The following is a 13651-nucleotide window of genomic DNA, read 5'->3' on the forward strand; positions in this document are numbered from 1 at the left end:
GCGGGAGACCTTGTGCTGCAAGATTTGGAGGGGTGCAAATTGCCAAAGATGGCTGTACTTGCGTATCGGTCCCCATGGTGCCAATTCGGTACATTCCCCTTTAAATATGAACTGCATCAGATCTCTCTGCATACTTACCAACTTCTCCTGAATAGACACTTGAGGGCAGACACACAGAGGGCAGATCCACTCCACACATTTAAAGCCCATCCAATGCACATGGCTTCCTGCAAAGAACCCTGGGAACTTTGGCTTGTTACAGGTGCTGGGAACTGGAGCTCTGTTGAGGGGGAACTACAGTTCCCAGGATTCTTTGGGGCGGGTGGGAGTCATGAGCTTTGTTTTTTTTTAAAATAACTTTTTTTATTCAAAATAATAAAAAAAAACCATATTATCCAGAAACATATCATCCTTATTCCCCCCATATTTCCTCCCTCCCCCGCAGCTCTCTGCCCCTACCTGGCTCACTCACTCTAGGGGGCGCAAATTACTTGCCTTGCCCCGGGTGCTGACAACCCACGCTACGCCACTGGTTGTATAGATCCTCAAACTATTTAGCGGATTATTATCAATAAAAAGTTTGTAAATGTTTATTCAAAGCCAGCCAAGGAGTCCAGTTCGCTTTGTTGCGTCTTCAAATACTTAGTAAAGGGTTCCCATTCATCTTTAAAGTCACAGTTATCCTTGTCCCATAGCTTGTATGTCAGTTTTGCCAGTTCTGCATAGTCCATCAATTTTTCTTGCCATGATTCTTTAGTTGGGGTTTCTTCAGTCTTCCATCCTTGTGCTATTAAAACTCTCGCGGCTGTTGTCGCATACATGAAGATGTTTTTCAGCTTTTTTGGCAGATCTTTCCCTACAGTCCCTAACAAAAATACTTCAGGTTTTTTAACAAATGTTAAATGGGGGAGTCATGAGCTTTGAACACGGATTGAATGGGCTTTAAGTGTGTGGCGTGGATCTCCACACATGGAGATAGTCACAGGCCTACCCCACCTCTCTGCTAATCCCATGCCAAGAAGAGCTGCTGAGGCCCTTTGAGTCTTTAGTCTTGCTTTCCCGACTCCTCCCCTTTCTCGAGATCCCACCAGAACTGTTCCATGCTGCAATCTCTTTTCCCAGGGGGAAGCGTGCCGATTTGCACAGAAGCTCTCTTGCGCTGGTAATGATCCAAGCTGTCTGTTGAAGGGTTCTGCAATAGGAACATGGGTGGAGGAGCCAGAAGACTAAAAAAAGAAAAATGAACCCAGTTACTAAAGTTAGAACCAGACCTAAGAGTTTAGAAGGTCAGATTCGGGTTGGAGGCGTAAGGGCACTCCTTTTTTTAATGTGATTCTTTTCCATTGTCTGACTTGCAAATTAATGGCCCCAGCCTCATCTGGTCACCTGCAACTAAGGACAGAAGGAGAAATAGCCTTTTATTGTTACTTCTATCATTGGATCAAACGTTCTATCAAATGTTTTTGACGCTGTCTTTTTGCTTTGTTTTCTTTTTTTAAAAAAAACCTGTTACAATCAGTTTCGATCGATTAATTGACCTATCCTGTTTCAAAAGTCAGCTTGGGGCAGTCTGTTGGCAAGCACACAAAGGTCTTGTTGTCCGAACACGATGCGTTCTCAGGAAATCGTTCATTAGGTGAGTGTTTGCGTAATGAGTCAGTGATTTCCGTGCATTCCTACGGGGGATTTTCTAATGCGTTCCCAACCTCAGACGTTTTACCCCAAAATTATGGAAAACCCCAGGAAAACACATTGCAAAAGGCAAACAAGGAAGGGAGTTAGGGTAATATAGGTACAGTGGTACCTCAGGTTAAGTTCTTAATTCGTTCCGGAGGTCCATTCTTAACCTGAAACTGTTCTTAACTTGAGGTACCACTTTAGCTAATGGGGCCTCCCGCTGCTGCCAAGCCACTGGAGCACAATTTCTGTTCTCATCTTGAAGCAAAGTTCTTAACCCGAGTTACTATTTCTGATTAGGGGAGTCTGTAACCTGAAGCATAGGTAACCTGTGGCGTATGTAACCCGAGGTACAACTGTAATAACTTTCATTAAGGAATGGCAGGATGAACCTGTCTCTCCCAGAACCAGGGCCGGCTCAGCCATAGGCCAAGGTGAAGCAGTTGCCTCGGGACGGCAGGTTCAGGACCATTGGCAGAAGCGACAGATTTGGGCCCTCAAGGAACGCACAGCTCGCCACTTGCCAGCTCCTCCTCTGCCCACCTTGTCGCTTCCACCTCCTCCTCCTCCTCCTTTTCCTCCCCTTTTTCTTGACCTAGACATTGGGAGGGGGAGCAGCGGAGGAATAATTGAGGACGAGGGATTAGTCAACTCCAGCAGAGGGATGTAGGTATCAGTGGGGAAGAGGCAGAACTTCCCATCTTGCCTCAGAAGCAAAGCATACCGGGACCACCCTGCCCAGAGTGAAGGGGAGGGCTTAATTCTCACAAAAGTAAGAGATCTCAATCCCTGGCTTTGCACCCCGCTTGATCATAGAGCTGGTCTTGCCCTCCGTGTTATTTTCTGTCTTTTGAGTGTGGGTCTGTGGCACATTGTCTCACACTGGATAACGAAGGGCTCTCTATATTTAAGGTGTGCATGTATGCTTAATGATGGCGTTGGCTGCCTACATGTATATATATAACCTTGCTGTCCGAATCAGCATCCGGATCTCTCTTTATTTCCGTGCAATAAACCCTCTTTTCTCTGCTTCCTGGTGCAATAAGTTATTTATAAGGCATAAGGGTTAAAGGGACAGGGTCCTTTTGAAGAGGTGCACGTACTGGCTCCATGCAAAAGGTTCTGGCCCTCTCAGAGCTGTACATCACATACGTGAGTGTGGCGGACACACGTGTTTGTTCAGACGAATCCATCAAATCCGCTCTATCAAAAAACGGTAGGCAGCTGTCCTTCAAAATTCACACAAATCCAAATTTTGCAATGCACCTCTCCAGTCAAACAGCATTTGCAAAAATTGCACGTTAGGAGGAAAGCATGCCTCAAAATGAAGATATTAGTGAAAATGACATGCAGAAATGTATTATGTTGGGGATAATTGCTTGCAAAAATGTGTACATATGAAAATGTGTTTCATAGGAGGACTTTGCACTCAGATACCAGCGATTTTTCAGGAGGATTTAAAGAATAGTAACCATTGGAAATGTGGAGATCTGAATTCATGATAGGAAAGATAAGAAACCAGTGGCGTAGCATGGGGGGTGCAGGGGGGGCCGGCCGCACCGGGCGCAACATCTGGGGGGCGCGCGCTCGCACTCGCAGCTCTCTGCCCCCTGCTAAAATCCACGGGTTAGGGGGTGCAAATTACTTGCCTTGCCCCGGGTGCTGACAACCCACGCTACGCCACTGTAAGAAACCAATAATGAACCGAAACCTGTCTGCTTCTCATGGCATGGACAGAGTTGTTGTGGCGTGGAGAACTCGAGAGACAATTCTTGCTGTGTGAGAACAGCAGTTAGTGGGGCATTTGTGCTTCTTCGTTTTCATCTGGGAAGTGATGGAGAATGCTTTGCAAAGCAGGCCAGGCAACCGAGAGAGAGACAGAGAGACAGAGAGCTTTCTTAACTTATTTCAACTTTGCTTGAGAACTTCGCAGCCGGCTTCTTACACACAGACTGCTGCACCAGTCTGCCTCATTTGTTGCGTATGCCCTTCCTAGGCTCACTCGTTCCAAAAATAGCATCAGGAGTGACCGTATTTCCTTATTTCACGATTCAGGGAAGTTTACGTGGAAGGAGGATGGGCTCACTCACTCACATGTTGGGTGGGTTGGGTGTGTGTGTGTCATCTGAAGCCGACCGGACAAATTTCTCTCCTGGCAATGCTCACCAAAATTGAGGGGTTTTCCTCTTTAATTTTATTTGTTTGTTATTGCTGCCACACTCATGTATTTCCCCCTTCTCAATTTGCATCTAGAAGGGTATAAAAATGCATTTTGCTTTGCAGGTTGTCTGGATTTCAGAGTTTAGTTTCAGGGTATCTGGAGATTAAAAAGAGAGAGAGAGAGAGACACAGAGAGAGACTCTTCGTTTGCAAAGACCTTCTCCCAAATGACTGGTTAAAACAAAAACAAACAAAAAAATCACTCAAGGTAAGACAATTCCTTTTTGCTGACAGCTCAGTGATTATTCCAACTGGGGGAAAGGAGTCTTTCATTCCAGCTTCGCCAGTAGGGAGGAATAGCTGAGTCTGCCCTCTTGCTGGATCGCTGCAGAAACTTTGCCACAGTCCGGTCTGCTGAGGATTTGGCATTAAGGCTGAGATTCAGGAAACCAAAGTTCTCTTTCTTTGGATGAGCACTGGGGAGAAAACAAGAGATGAGTGGAGCTCGCTAAATCTGGCAGGGAAGATCTAGGGATTCCAGCTGCTCAAGGCAGATGCCAGCCATCAGATACTGACCCACAGGTATCCTGCGGAGATTTAACATAACGAAGTCCCGGTTCAACAAAGGTAAATGATTTTTCAGCAGGAGAGATGGAAACAAAGACCTAGCTTTATTGCTAAAATGAAAAAAGTGTGGCATCTTGCTTGGGTTTTGTCCAAAGACCGCACATAGTCCTATTGGAATAATGTACAAACGGCTCCTAGATTGCAGTTATACTTAGGTTTTTTAAGTGATTTCAGTGAATAGGGATTGTACATGGAAATTGAGGTGGGGGTTAAGCATAAGCCTTTATTGGGGGGGGTGTATCTTTCACCTAAAGCTTGAGCAATGCTCATTCTAGTTAAACCGTAGAAACATAGTTGAAATATTGTAGAACATCATCCTATCTCTTCGGGGGTTTTAAAAGGCAGCGGTGGGCCCGATCCTGCAAAAAACAAGGCTGCCACCCTAAGCCCAGTTTCTCTTGGCAGTAAACTCCACTGGACTCAAATGAGATTGACTTCTGCGCCTGCACAGTTCGGATTCTGTCTTACGCATTTGATTCCAGTGCTTCCAGGGAAAGTTTACTACGCACTTTCCTTAATCGTAACCATTCAGTTGTAGTGCATGGAATCTTGTAGTGTTAACGGCACGTGTTTAGTGAATGATTGCTCTGGAGATGAGAGGAATACTTATTTTTGATGTATTTAAATTGTTTACAGAATGCCTGGGGGTGAAGTAGGCAACCCAGTCCTCTGTGCATATCTTGTTAGAAGTAATCCCTCTTCTGTGTTCAATGGGGCTGCCTTGATTTCAGCATGGGTGGGGAACCTCAGGGCCAGGCGTGGCCCTCCAGACCTTTCTATCCGGCCCTCAGAATTCACCTCCAGCCACATTCCTCACTAACCCTACTTTGCACCTCAGACTTCACGTCTTTGAGCTGTAACAATGCCTCCCACTTGCCTGGGTGGAAGACAGTGATAGGGGTGGGAGTGTGGGTCAAGACTCTTGTGCAAAGGTAACATTTGCATTTGTTGCCCTGCCCACTTTTGCCTCTGGCCCCGCCCACTTCTGGCATGCAACCCTCAGAAAGTTGCCCAGAATTCAGCCCTTGGGGTGGAGAAAGGCACCCTTCAGCTTAACACTGCAACCTGATTTTCTCAGGCTGGAGGTCTGAAATAGGCTCGCTTTTAGCTGCGCCATCACAGAGACAATCAGAGTTCATGGGCGTAGCCAAGATTTATGTTGGGGTGGGGAGAGCAGGACACCCGCCTGTCATCTTCCTCCACCTGGTTCCGTCTGTCAGATTCAGAATGAAATGTCTCAATTTGTTTCAAATTTTGATTGTTTTATATTACTTTTTGTGACCCCCCCCAGTACTCAGAAAAATCTGTCAGAATGTCCAGTCATTTGAAAACTAGGAAGTTAAATAAAAAATTAACACCAGGGAGTATATTTTGCAAAAATTACAAAGAATACAGCCTTTTCATTTCATTTTAAAAATCTAAACTAAAACAAGTTTTCTTGGATTTGCTGAAAACCTTTTCAGCACTTCTTTCTCAGTTTCCTCCTTTTCCCAGTGCAGTTTTTATGTGCAAACTCAGTAAGCAGAGCCCATGGAGATGTTCCCCTCAATGCAATCGTTTACCTTAGCCAGGTCTTTTACTGTACTCTCTGCAAAGTACTGAATGACCACTCTAGTGGCTCAGCAAGAGAGATGATGAGCAGAGCCTTTTTTGGTGGTAGAGCATTTCAATTTCAAACATTCAGATCATTCCTACTTTTAGTTAACTATTTTTTATTTATTTACTTGATTTAGGGTGGCAGACGAGGAAGAGCTGTAGCTCAGTAGCAGAGCATCTGTTTGCATGCAGGTTTAATCCTGAACTGCATCTCCAGGTTGGGCTGGGAAATACTCTCTGCCTGAGACCTTTGAAAGCTTCTGCCAGTCAGGGTAGACAAGACTGACCTAGATGGACCCATGATCTGACTGGGCAAAGGGCCTCTGGCTAGGTTTCCATGTTCTAATTTTCACTGTGTGTAAGGACTGAACACTCAAATAGGGCTATTGTCAATCCTGCATCTGTGACCCATTGATTTCCTTGGGTGAGCCTAAATTCTGGTATTACATGAGAGGGAGAGAGAGAAAATACTCTATCTCCATAACACAAACACACACACACCTTCCCATTTTAATTAAGTTATCCAAAGTTAAAACAATTGCACTGCAAATATAATTGCACGACAAGCATTCTGTAGTACATAATCTAAAGCCCTGTATAAGGAATGAGGAACCGATGGCCTTCTAGGGGTTGGACTACAACTCCCATTATTCCCAGCAGGATCAGTGGTCAGGCATGAAGGGAGTTGTAGTCCAGGAACCTTGAGAGGACTACAAGTCCCCCCTCCCTGCTCTAAAAACTAAGAAGGCACCAAACATTTGCTTTTATTTCTGTAGCACTTAATAGATTACAATATGTCTCTACAGAAAGCTGAAGCAACAACAGACAACTTAAACAACCAATATTACAAAAAAAAATTCAGTAATGTATAAAAATTTTACATTAACACAAAATTACTAATAAATATGAAACAAAACCAGTTCCTTCTCCCTTAGACAAACCCTCTTCACCTCCTGGCTCTCACCCAGCATAGGAGCCAACTTCTAGGGTCCGAGGGAGCTTCACCCTCCCCAATAAAATATTTGAGAGGCCCCCCCCAAAAAAGTTGATGGGCATTGTCATTCAAATGGTGTGCGTGCACTGTGCCATGTGATCGATTATGCGGGGTGGGAATTGCCTGCCCCTTCCCAATATTTAATTCAAGTTGGCACCCCTGTCACCCAGAATCTGGACAAACTCTCAGCTCCTCCACAAAAGTCTCACCTTGGGAAGGGTTCCTGCAAAGAGCTGACATCACTGCAGTCTCTCACTCTAGACGTGTGTTTTATGGCTGCCATACACCCGCGATTCGTCCGCTGAAAATGGCGTCCTGGCAGAATTTTTTAAAACCGTTTAAAAAGTCCGGATTTTTACATCCTGAAACATGGCGACCTTATTTTATGCGCAGGTCCAAGGTTGGTGGAGCACCCACAGGCTGCCTCCAGCTGTGTCCCATTCAACAGCCACTTTCTATACCCCGCTCAGTTCTTCTTTAAATTTATGTCTGTTCTTTGCTTTTTAAAAAGGGCTATTCATTCATCTGAACTTCCTTGTATGTGTTTCCTTTGCAGACAGGTGTCTACCTTGCGCAGAGCAAAGTTTGTGAGCTGTGGAACACACACACACACCTGCTATGATGTGCCCCTTCCTTTTCAAGCCTCAAACCAGTAAGATTGAGTCCCAAGAAGGAAAGGATATCAACAACAATAACAACAACAACAGTAGCAGCAGCAGCATGGAAAAAGCAACCGGGAACTTTCACAGGTGAGAGTGCTTCCTTCTCTCCTTCACTCATAACCACAGCAACTTCACCTGGCGAAACTGACAGGCAGTAGATCCAGGAGAGGCGAAAAAGGAAATTCCTCTTCCTGCGATGCAAAATCGGCATAAGGATGTTACTGCTGTGTGTTGGGCTACTGGCTCGGATTCTTTCAAAGGAAGTCAAATATATTCCCAAGTAGGGCCTGCGGTGCGAAATGCAATGTTTAGGGCTCCAGCCAGCCACACCCTTTTCAGAACACTCCATGCCAGCCTGCCAGCCATGACCTTTTTCAAGACACTCCATTCCATTTCCTTGTCATGGTTTACCTTGCTTCCACAGTCAAGTCAGCATTCCCTGGCTGTTGAGTATGCTCACTGAGCTCTTTGGGGCTGATGCTTATTTTGTTCTCAGCTTTCCCCATTCTTTTTTTAAAAAAATACGTCTCCAAACCTGTAGATGCCACCTTCTTGTCCCTAGATATTACTGTCCAGATGCATAAGGACCAGCAGTCAAGAGAACTGAATTCGCTGTTGGTCTATATCAGAGGTGGCCAAAGTGGTGATTGCAGCCAGGCAGCATAAATAAATGAATAAATGCTAATAGAACCTCCATGTTCAATGGAAGTGTACCCCTGAAAGCCAGGAGAAGTTTCCTGCGTGTGAGTTTTCTTAAAGCATCTGATTGGCTGCCATGGGATGGAGGATACCAGACTCAATGGAGCCTCTTGGTCTGATCCACCAAGATGCTTGTCTATTTCCTTCCTAATAATAATAATAATAATAATAATAATAATAATAATAATAATTTATTATTTGTACCCCGCCCATCTGGCTGGGTTTCCCCAGCCACTCTGGGCAGCTTCCACAAAGACCAAAAATACACTAAGATGTCATACATTAAAAACTTCCCTTAAGATGTCTTCTGAATGTCAGGTAGTTGTTTATCTCTTTGACATCTGATGGGAGGGCGTTCCACAGGGCGGGCGCCACTACCAAGAAGGCCCTCTGCCTGGTTCCCTGTAGCTTTGCTTCTTGCAATGAGGGAACCGCCAGAAGGCCCTCAGCGCTGGACCTCAGCGTCCAGGCAGAATGATGGGGGTGGAGACACTCCTTCAGGTATACTGGGCCGAGGCTGTTTGAAGAGTAGGAGCCAATGGTGGGGGAAAGCAAGTCCCAGGCAATGCCCAAGCAGAACTTCCCAATAAACCTCGAGAAGAGCAGCCGTTCACACTGGGGCAATGGGTACTTTTTATCTTTCTGACTCCTGCACAGCGATGACATCAGACGAAGGTGATGCATCAGACAAAAGAGGGCTCCAAAGTGTGGCTAGCCTTTAAAGTTTATAGAATCATAGAACTGTAGAGTAGGAAGGGACCCCGAGGGTCATCTAGTCCAACCCCCTGCAATGCAGGAAACTCAGCTGAAGCATCCATGACAGATGGCCATCCAGCCTCTGCTTAAAAACTTCCAAGGAAGGAGAGGCCACCACCTCCCAAGGGAGACCGTTCCACTATCAAGCAGCTCTTAGTGTCAGAAAGTTTTTCCTGAGTCTCCTTTCTTGGAGCTTGCAGCCATGGGTTCGAGTCCTACCTTCCAGAGCAGGAGAAAACAAGTTTGTTCCCTCTTCCATGTGACGGCCCTTGAGATATTTGAAGACGGCTATCATCTCCCCTCTCAGTCTCCCCTTTTTCAGGCTAAACATAACCAGCTCCTTCAACCGTTCCTCATCAGGCTTAGCTTCCAGACCCTCGATCTCTTTGTGTGTGTTTGCAGTAACAGACCAACACAACTGGCTCTCTAATTTGCCAGCAAACGCATCCACCAAGCAGATCTCTTATCATAGGAGCCACCCACCCCGACTCAAGGACAGAAGGATGCATCGGTTTTGGTTCTCCCAGTTTCTCCTACATTGGGGATTGAACCTGGGTCCTTCTGCCTGCCAAGCAGCTGCCCAGCCGCTGAGCTGCAGGCAGCCCTTCCACAAATAGTCTCCTGGTCCCCAGCCAGCATCAAAGTGAAAAGGAAGAGAGAAGAGTTCAGGAGTCATCATTATACAGGAAACCAATTCTATGCAGGAAATCCACAGTTATTTTCCTAACGAGCTGTCAGTCCTCACTTCTTTTCAGAACCTTTCCTCCAGCCAATTCCCCAAAGCAGCCAGTTCTGTCCAGCACTTTCCCTCCCTTTGTTTTGCTGCTATAACTAGCCTGCTGCAAGATTATATTTGAAGCTGGTTGACGTGGGCCCTTTGTTTTACTCCTTGGGTGGCTCCTGATCGCAGCCAGCACCCCCTGGGAATCTCCTGCTTAAACTTCCTAATTTAACCCAAGCTTGGGAACCTCTCCCTGTTTACCAAAGTGGTATAGTACCAGGCTTGGCCATCTCAGAGTCCTCCCAATGCAGTGTTCTTCTCGCTTGATTCCTTTTGCAAATTTGCAAGCTGCTTTACAGCCTGAGGCCACTGAAGCAAGACCCAGTACAAATGTTTGGGGTAGGGCCATAGCCCAGAGACAGAGAACCTGCTCTGCAAGCAGAAGGTTCGATCCCCAATCACCACCTCCAAAGAGTGCTTGGAATGCCCTCTGTCTTCAACCCTTTGCTGCCAGTCAGTGTGGACAGTACTAAGCTGGATGGACTCTACAGTCTGACTTGGTAAAGGTAAAGGGACCCCTGACCATTAGGTCCAGTTGCGGACAACTCTGGGACTGTGGCGCCAATCTCGCTTTATTGGCCGAGGGAGCCGGCGTACAGCTTCCGGGTCATGTGGCCAGCATGACTAAGCCACTTCTGGCAAACCAGAGCAGCGCACAGAAACACCGTTTACCTTCCTGCCGGAGCGGTACCTATTTATCTACTTGCACTTTGACATGCTTTCGAACTGCTAGGTTGGCAGGAGCAGGGAGCGAGCAACGGGAGCTCACCCCATCGCAGGGATTCGAACCACCGACCTTCTGTTCAGCAAGCCCTAGGCTCTGTGGTTTAACCCACAGCGCCACCTAAATTCTAAAAACAACTAAAGCCGAATTCCGTAAAGCAACAGCTGTTCTCATAACCCTCCAACATTTCCCCAATGAAAACAGGGATGTCCTAAGGAAAAGCAGGACATTCTGATATCAAATCAGAAACTGGGACGACTTCTGTAAATCTGGGACTGTCCCTGGAGAACAGGGACACTGGGAGGGTCTGTGTTCCTACAGATGTACAATTAATATACCATAAATGACCGGGCTACACCTCGGGGGAAGCCTAAACAAAACAGTCAGATACTTAGCACCTGCAGGATTTCAGCAGGTAACTGATTCCAGAGGGTTGGAGCTGCAATACTAAAAGCCTAGTTTCTAGTGCATACCACTACTACTAATAATTTTATTATTTATACCCCACTCATCTGTCTGGTTGCCCCAGCCACTCTGGGTGGCTTCCAACATATATAAAAGCCTTCAGTTTTCTTCTAAAAACAGATGTTCTGGACTACAAAGCAGTCAAGACTTCTGGGCAAGACTATTTTCCAGTATATCTGTGCCAAGGTGCCAAGATACTAAAAGCTGGCTTTCAGCGACATTTCCCCCCATCCCTGACTCTTATGAAATCAATTCCTCCTTGTTCTTACAGCCTGGCAAAACGAGAAGTTGCCTCGTTAAATGGTCTAAGCAAGAAACCTGACGTGATCACTGTAACGGCAATAGAGGTGAGTTTAAATTTGGGGTGCCCTTATTCCAAAGGGCGTAAGACGTTACAGCCTTGATGCCCTATGTATGGTGATTTAGGGGATGTGATGCATAGAGCGTCTGACTAGGATTTGAGTGGTCCAGGTTCTCATTCCTGCTGGGCAGAGAAGTCCAAGGAGTGACCCACTTTCCCTTAGCCTAAACAACCTCGCAGGGCTGTTGAGAGGATAACACGGGAGTCATGAGCCAAGTACACCAGCTTTTTGGGGAGACGGGCTGTTGCTCAGTGGGAGAGCGCATGGAATGGGCTCAAACTCTGGCTTGGATTGGGAAATTCCTTTCCCTAAAACCCTGCAGAGCGTCTGCCAGCCTGTGTAGACACTTCTGAGCTAGATGGAGCAATGATCTTGTTCGGTACAAGGCAATTTAGAAAGAATACAATTGCAGAGTCGGAAGGGGCCCCGAGGGACATCTAGTCCAATGCAGGAATCTCAACGAAAGCATCCATTACAGCGGGCTTCTAGAATATGTTTCCTTTGGAAAGAGGTCACTGGGAACTTAGCAGCATTTTTTGGTTGGTTTTTCCACATACAGGTTGAGCACAGGTGGAGATTCACAGCACCAGTCACCCAAAAGACACCCTAAACTCTTCCAGAGTTTAGGCTGGTCACTCACTCCTAATCTAACCTACCTCACAGGGTTGTTGTGAGGATAAAATGGGGGAGAACCATATGCTCCCCCTTCATCTTCGTTCAAGTGCTCCTGATAGCTCCATCAGTAGAGCATGAGACTCTTAATCTCAGAGTCGTGGGTTTGAGCCCCATGTTGGGTAAAAAGATTCCTGCATTGCAGGGGGTTGGACTAGATGACCCTTGAGGTCCCTTCAAATCCTGCAATTCTGCTTCCATTTCCTTGGAGGAAAGTTGGGATGTAAATTAAATAAGTATATAAAAGGAAAAAGGAGCCCTGACCATTAGGTCCAGTTGTGACCGACTCTGGGGTTGCGGCGCTCAACTCACTTTATTGGCCGAGGGAGCTGGTGTTTGTCTGCAGACAGCTTCCGGGTCATGTGGCGAGCATGACTAAGCCACTTCTGGAGAACCAGAGCAGCACACGGAAACACCGTTTACCTTCCTGCCGGAGCGATACCTATTTATCTACTTGCACTTTGACGTGCTTTTGAGGAACAGGGATCGAGCAACGGGAGCTCACCCCGTTGCAGGGATTCGAACCGCCGACCTTCTGATCGGCAAGTCCTAGGCTCTGTGGTTTAACCCACAGCGCCACCCGCGTCCCTCAAATAAGTACATACATCAATACATTTAGCTCTCTCTTCCTCTCGCTCTGCTGCCTTGCCTTTCCTGACTCTCACTTCAACTCGTCCCTTTCTTTAAAAGCATGACACCGTAATTTATTTTGTGTTTTTGCTTCCTTTCCTGAACAGAAACATTCCCCAAATGGTACCAAGCAAACGTCCCGGTGCCCGAGGCATCTAAACATCAAAAACTGGGAAACTGGGAGCAGCCTTCAAGACACATTGCACTATCAGGCCAAAGAGGTAACATGATAGAGAGCTATATGGATTTTTTGTGGGTGCTCCTTCCTCCTGAGGGCCAGGGAAACCAATGCAACCTAGGGCTACATTGTCAGCAGTGGGCAGGGCTAAAGCCCAAAGTGGGTGGAGCCCAGAGCCCACGCCCACTTTGCCTGTCTGTCACTCGAGCATCCATGAGGCTGCTTTCTTGTGCTATGCGACAGGTGCAAAGCCTTGCTCCAGAGATTGGTGACACAACTGATGGGAGGGCCTTGGCTGGGTCACTTTGTGTTGGGGATGGGTTTGAGTGGAGACTCCTATCCCATTAGGGGCAATGGGGCAGTGCCCCACCTCTCTCAGTCTGCCGTCAGCTAGCCCACACTTGCCTCACGTAGAGCCAGTCTAGGGGGTCATGGCCCTGTGTGTCAGCTTCTCCAGGAGGCAGAATGGAATGACATGGAATCGCTTTGGAGAGGGGCTTGGCTGGTTTGAATTCTGAAAGGGAGCCCTTCACCTGTTGTGGCAGCATGTGCCTCTTGTTCTTTAAGCATGGGAATTGTAATGTTGCAAATGTGCTCGGGATGCGCACAGCTTCCCTCCACACTGCCAGCCATGGGTTTGATCCACCTTTCTCCCTCTTGCCGTTATG

The 13651-nt window shown here is 46.8% G+C and overlaps 1 protein-coding gene across 1 annotated transcript in view; it reads left to right on the forward strand.

The window, feature by feature from the left end:
- The first annotated feature begins 4383 nt into the window (after positions 1-4383).
- The window catches only part of NOS2 (nitric oxide synthase 2), a 36918-nt gene continuing 27650 nt past the window's right edge, over positions 4384-13651 (forward strand). The window contains exons 1-4 of the mRNA XM_081890208.1: positions 4384-4464; positions 7611-7803; positions 11413-11488; positions 12913-13026. Of these exons, the coding sequence (XP_081746334.1) occupies positions 7673-7803; positions 11413-11488; positions 12913-13026 (321 nt within the window). The 5' untranslated portion in view covers positions 4384-4464; positions 7611-7672. The remainder of the gene's footprint in view (positions 4465-7610; positions 7804-11412; positions 11489-12912; positions 13027-13651) is intronic.

Source organism: Podarcis melisellensis (genome assembly GCF_964234715.1).
Source record: "Podarcis melisellensis genome assembly, chromosome: 15".
Lineage (NCBI taxonomy): Eukaryota > Metazoa > Chordata > Lepidosauria > Squamata > Lacertidae > Podarcis > Podarcis melisellensis.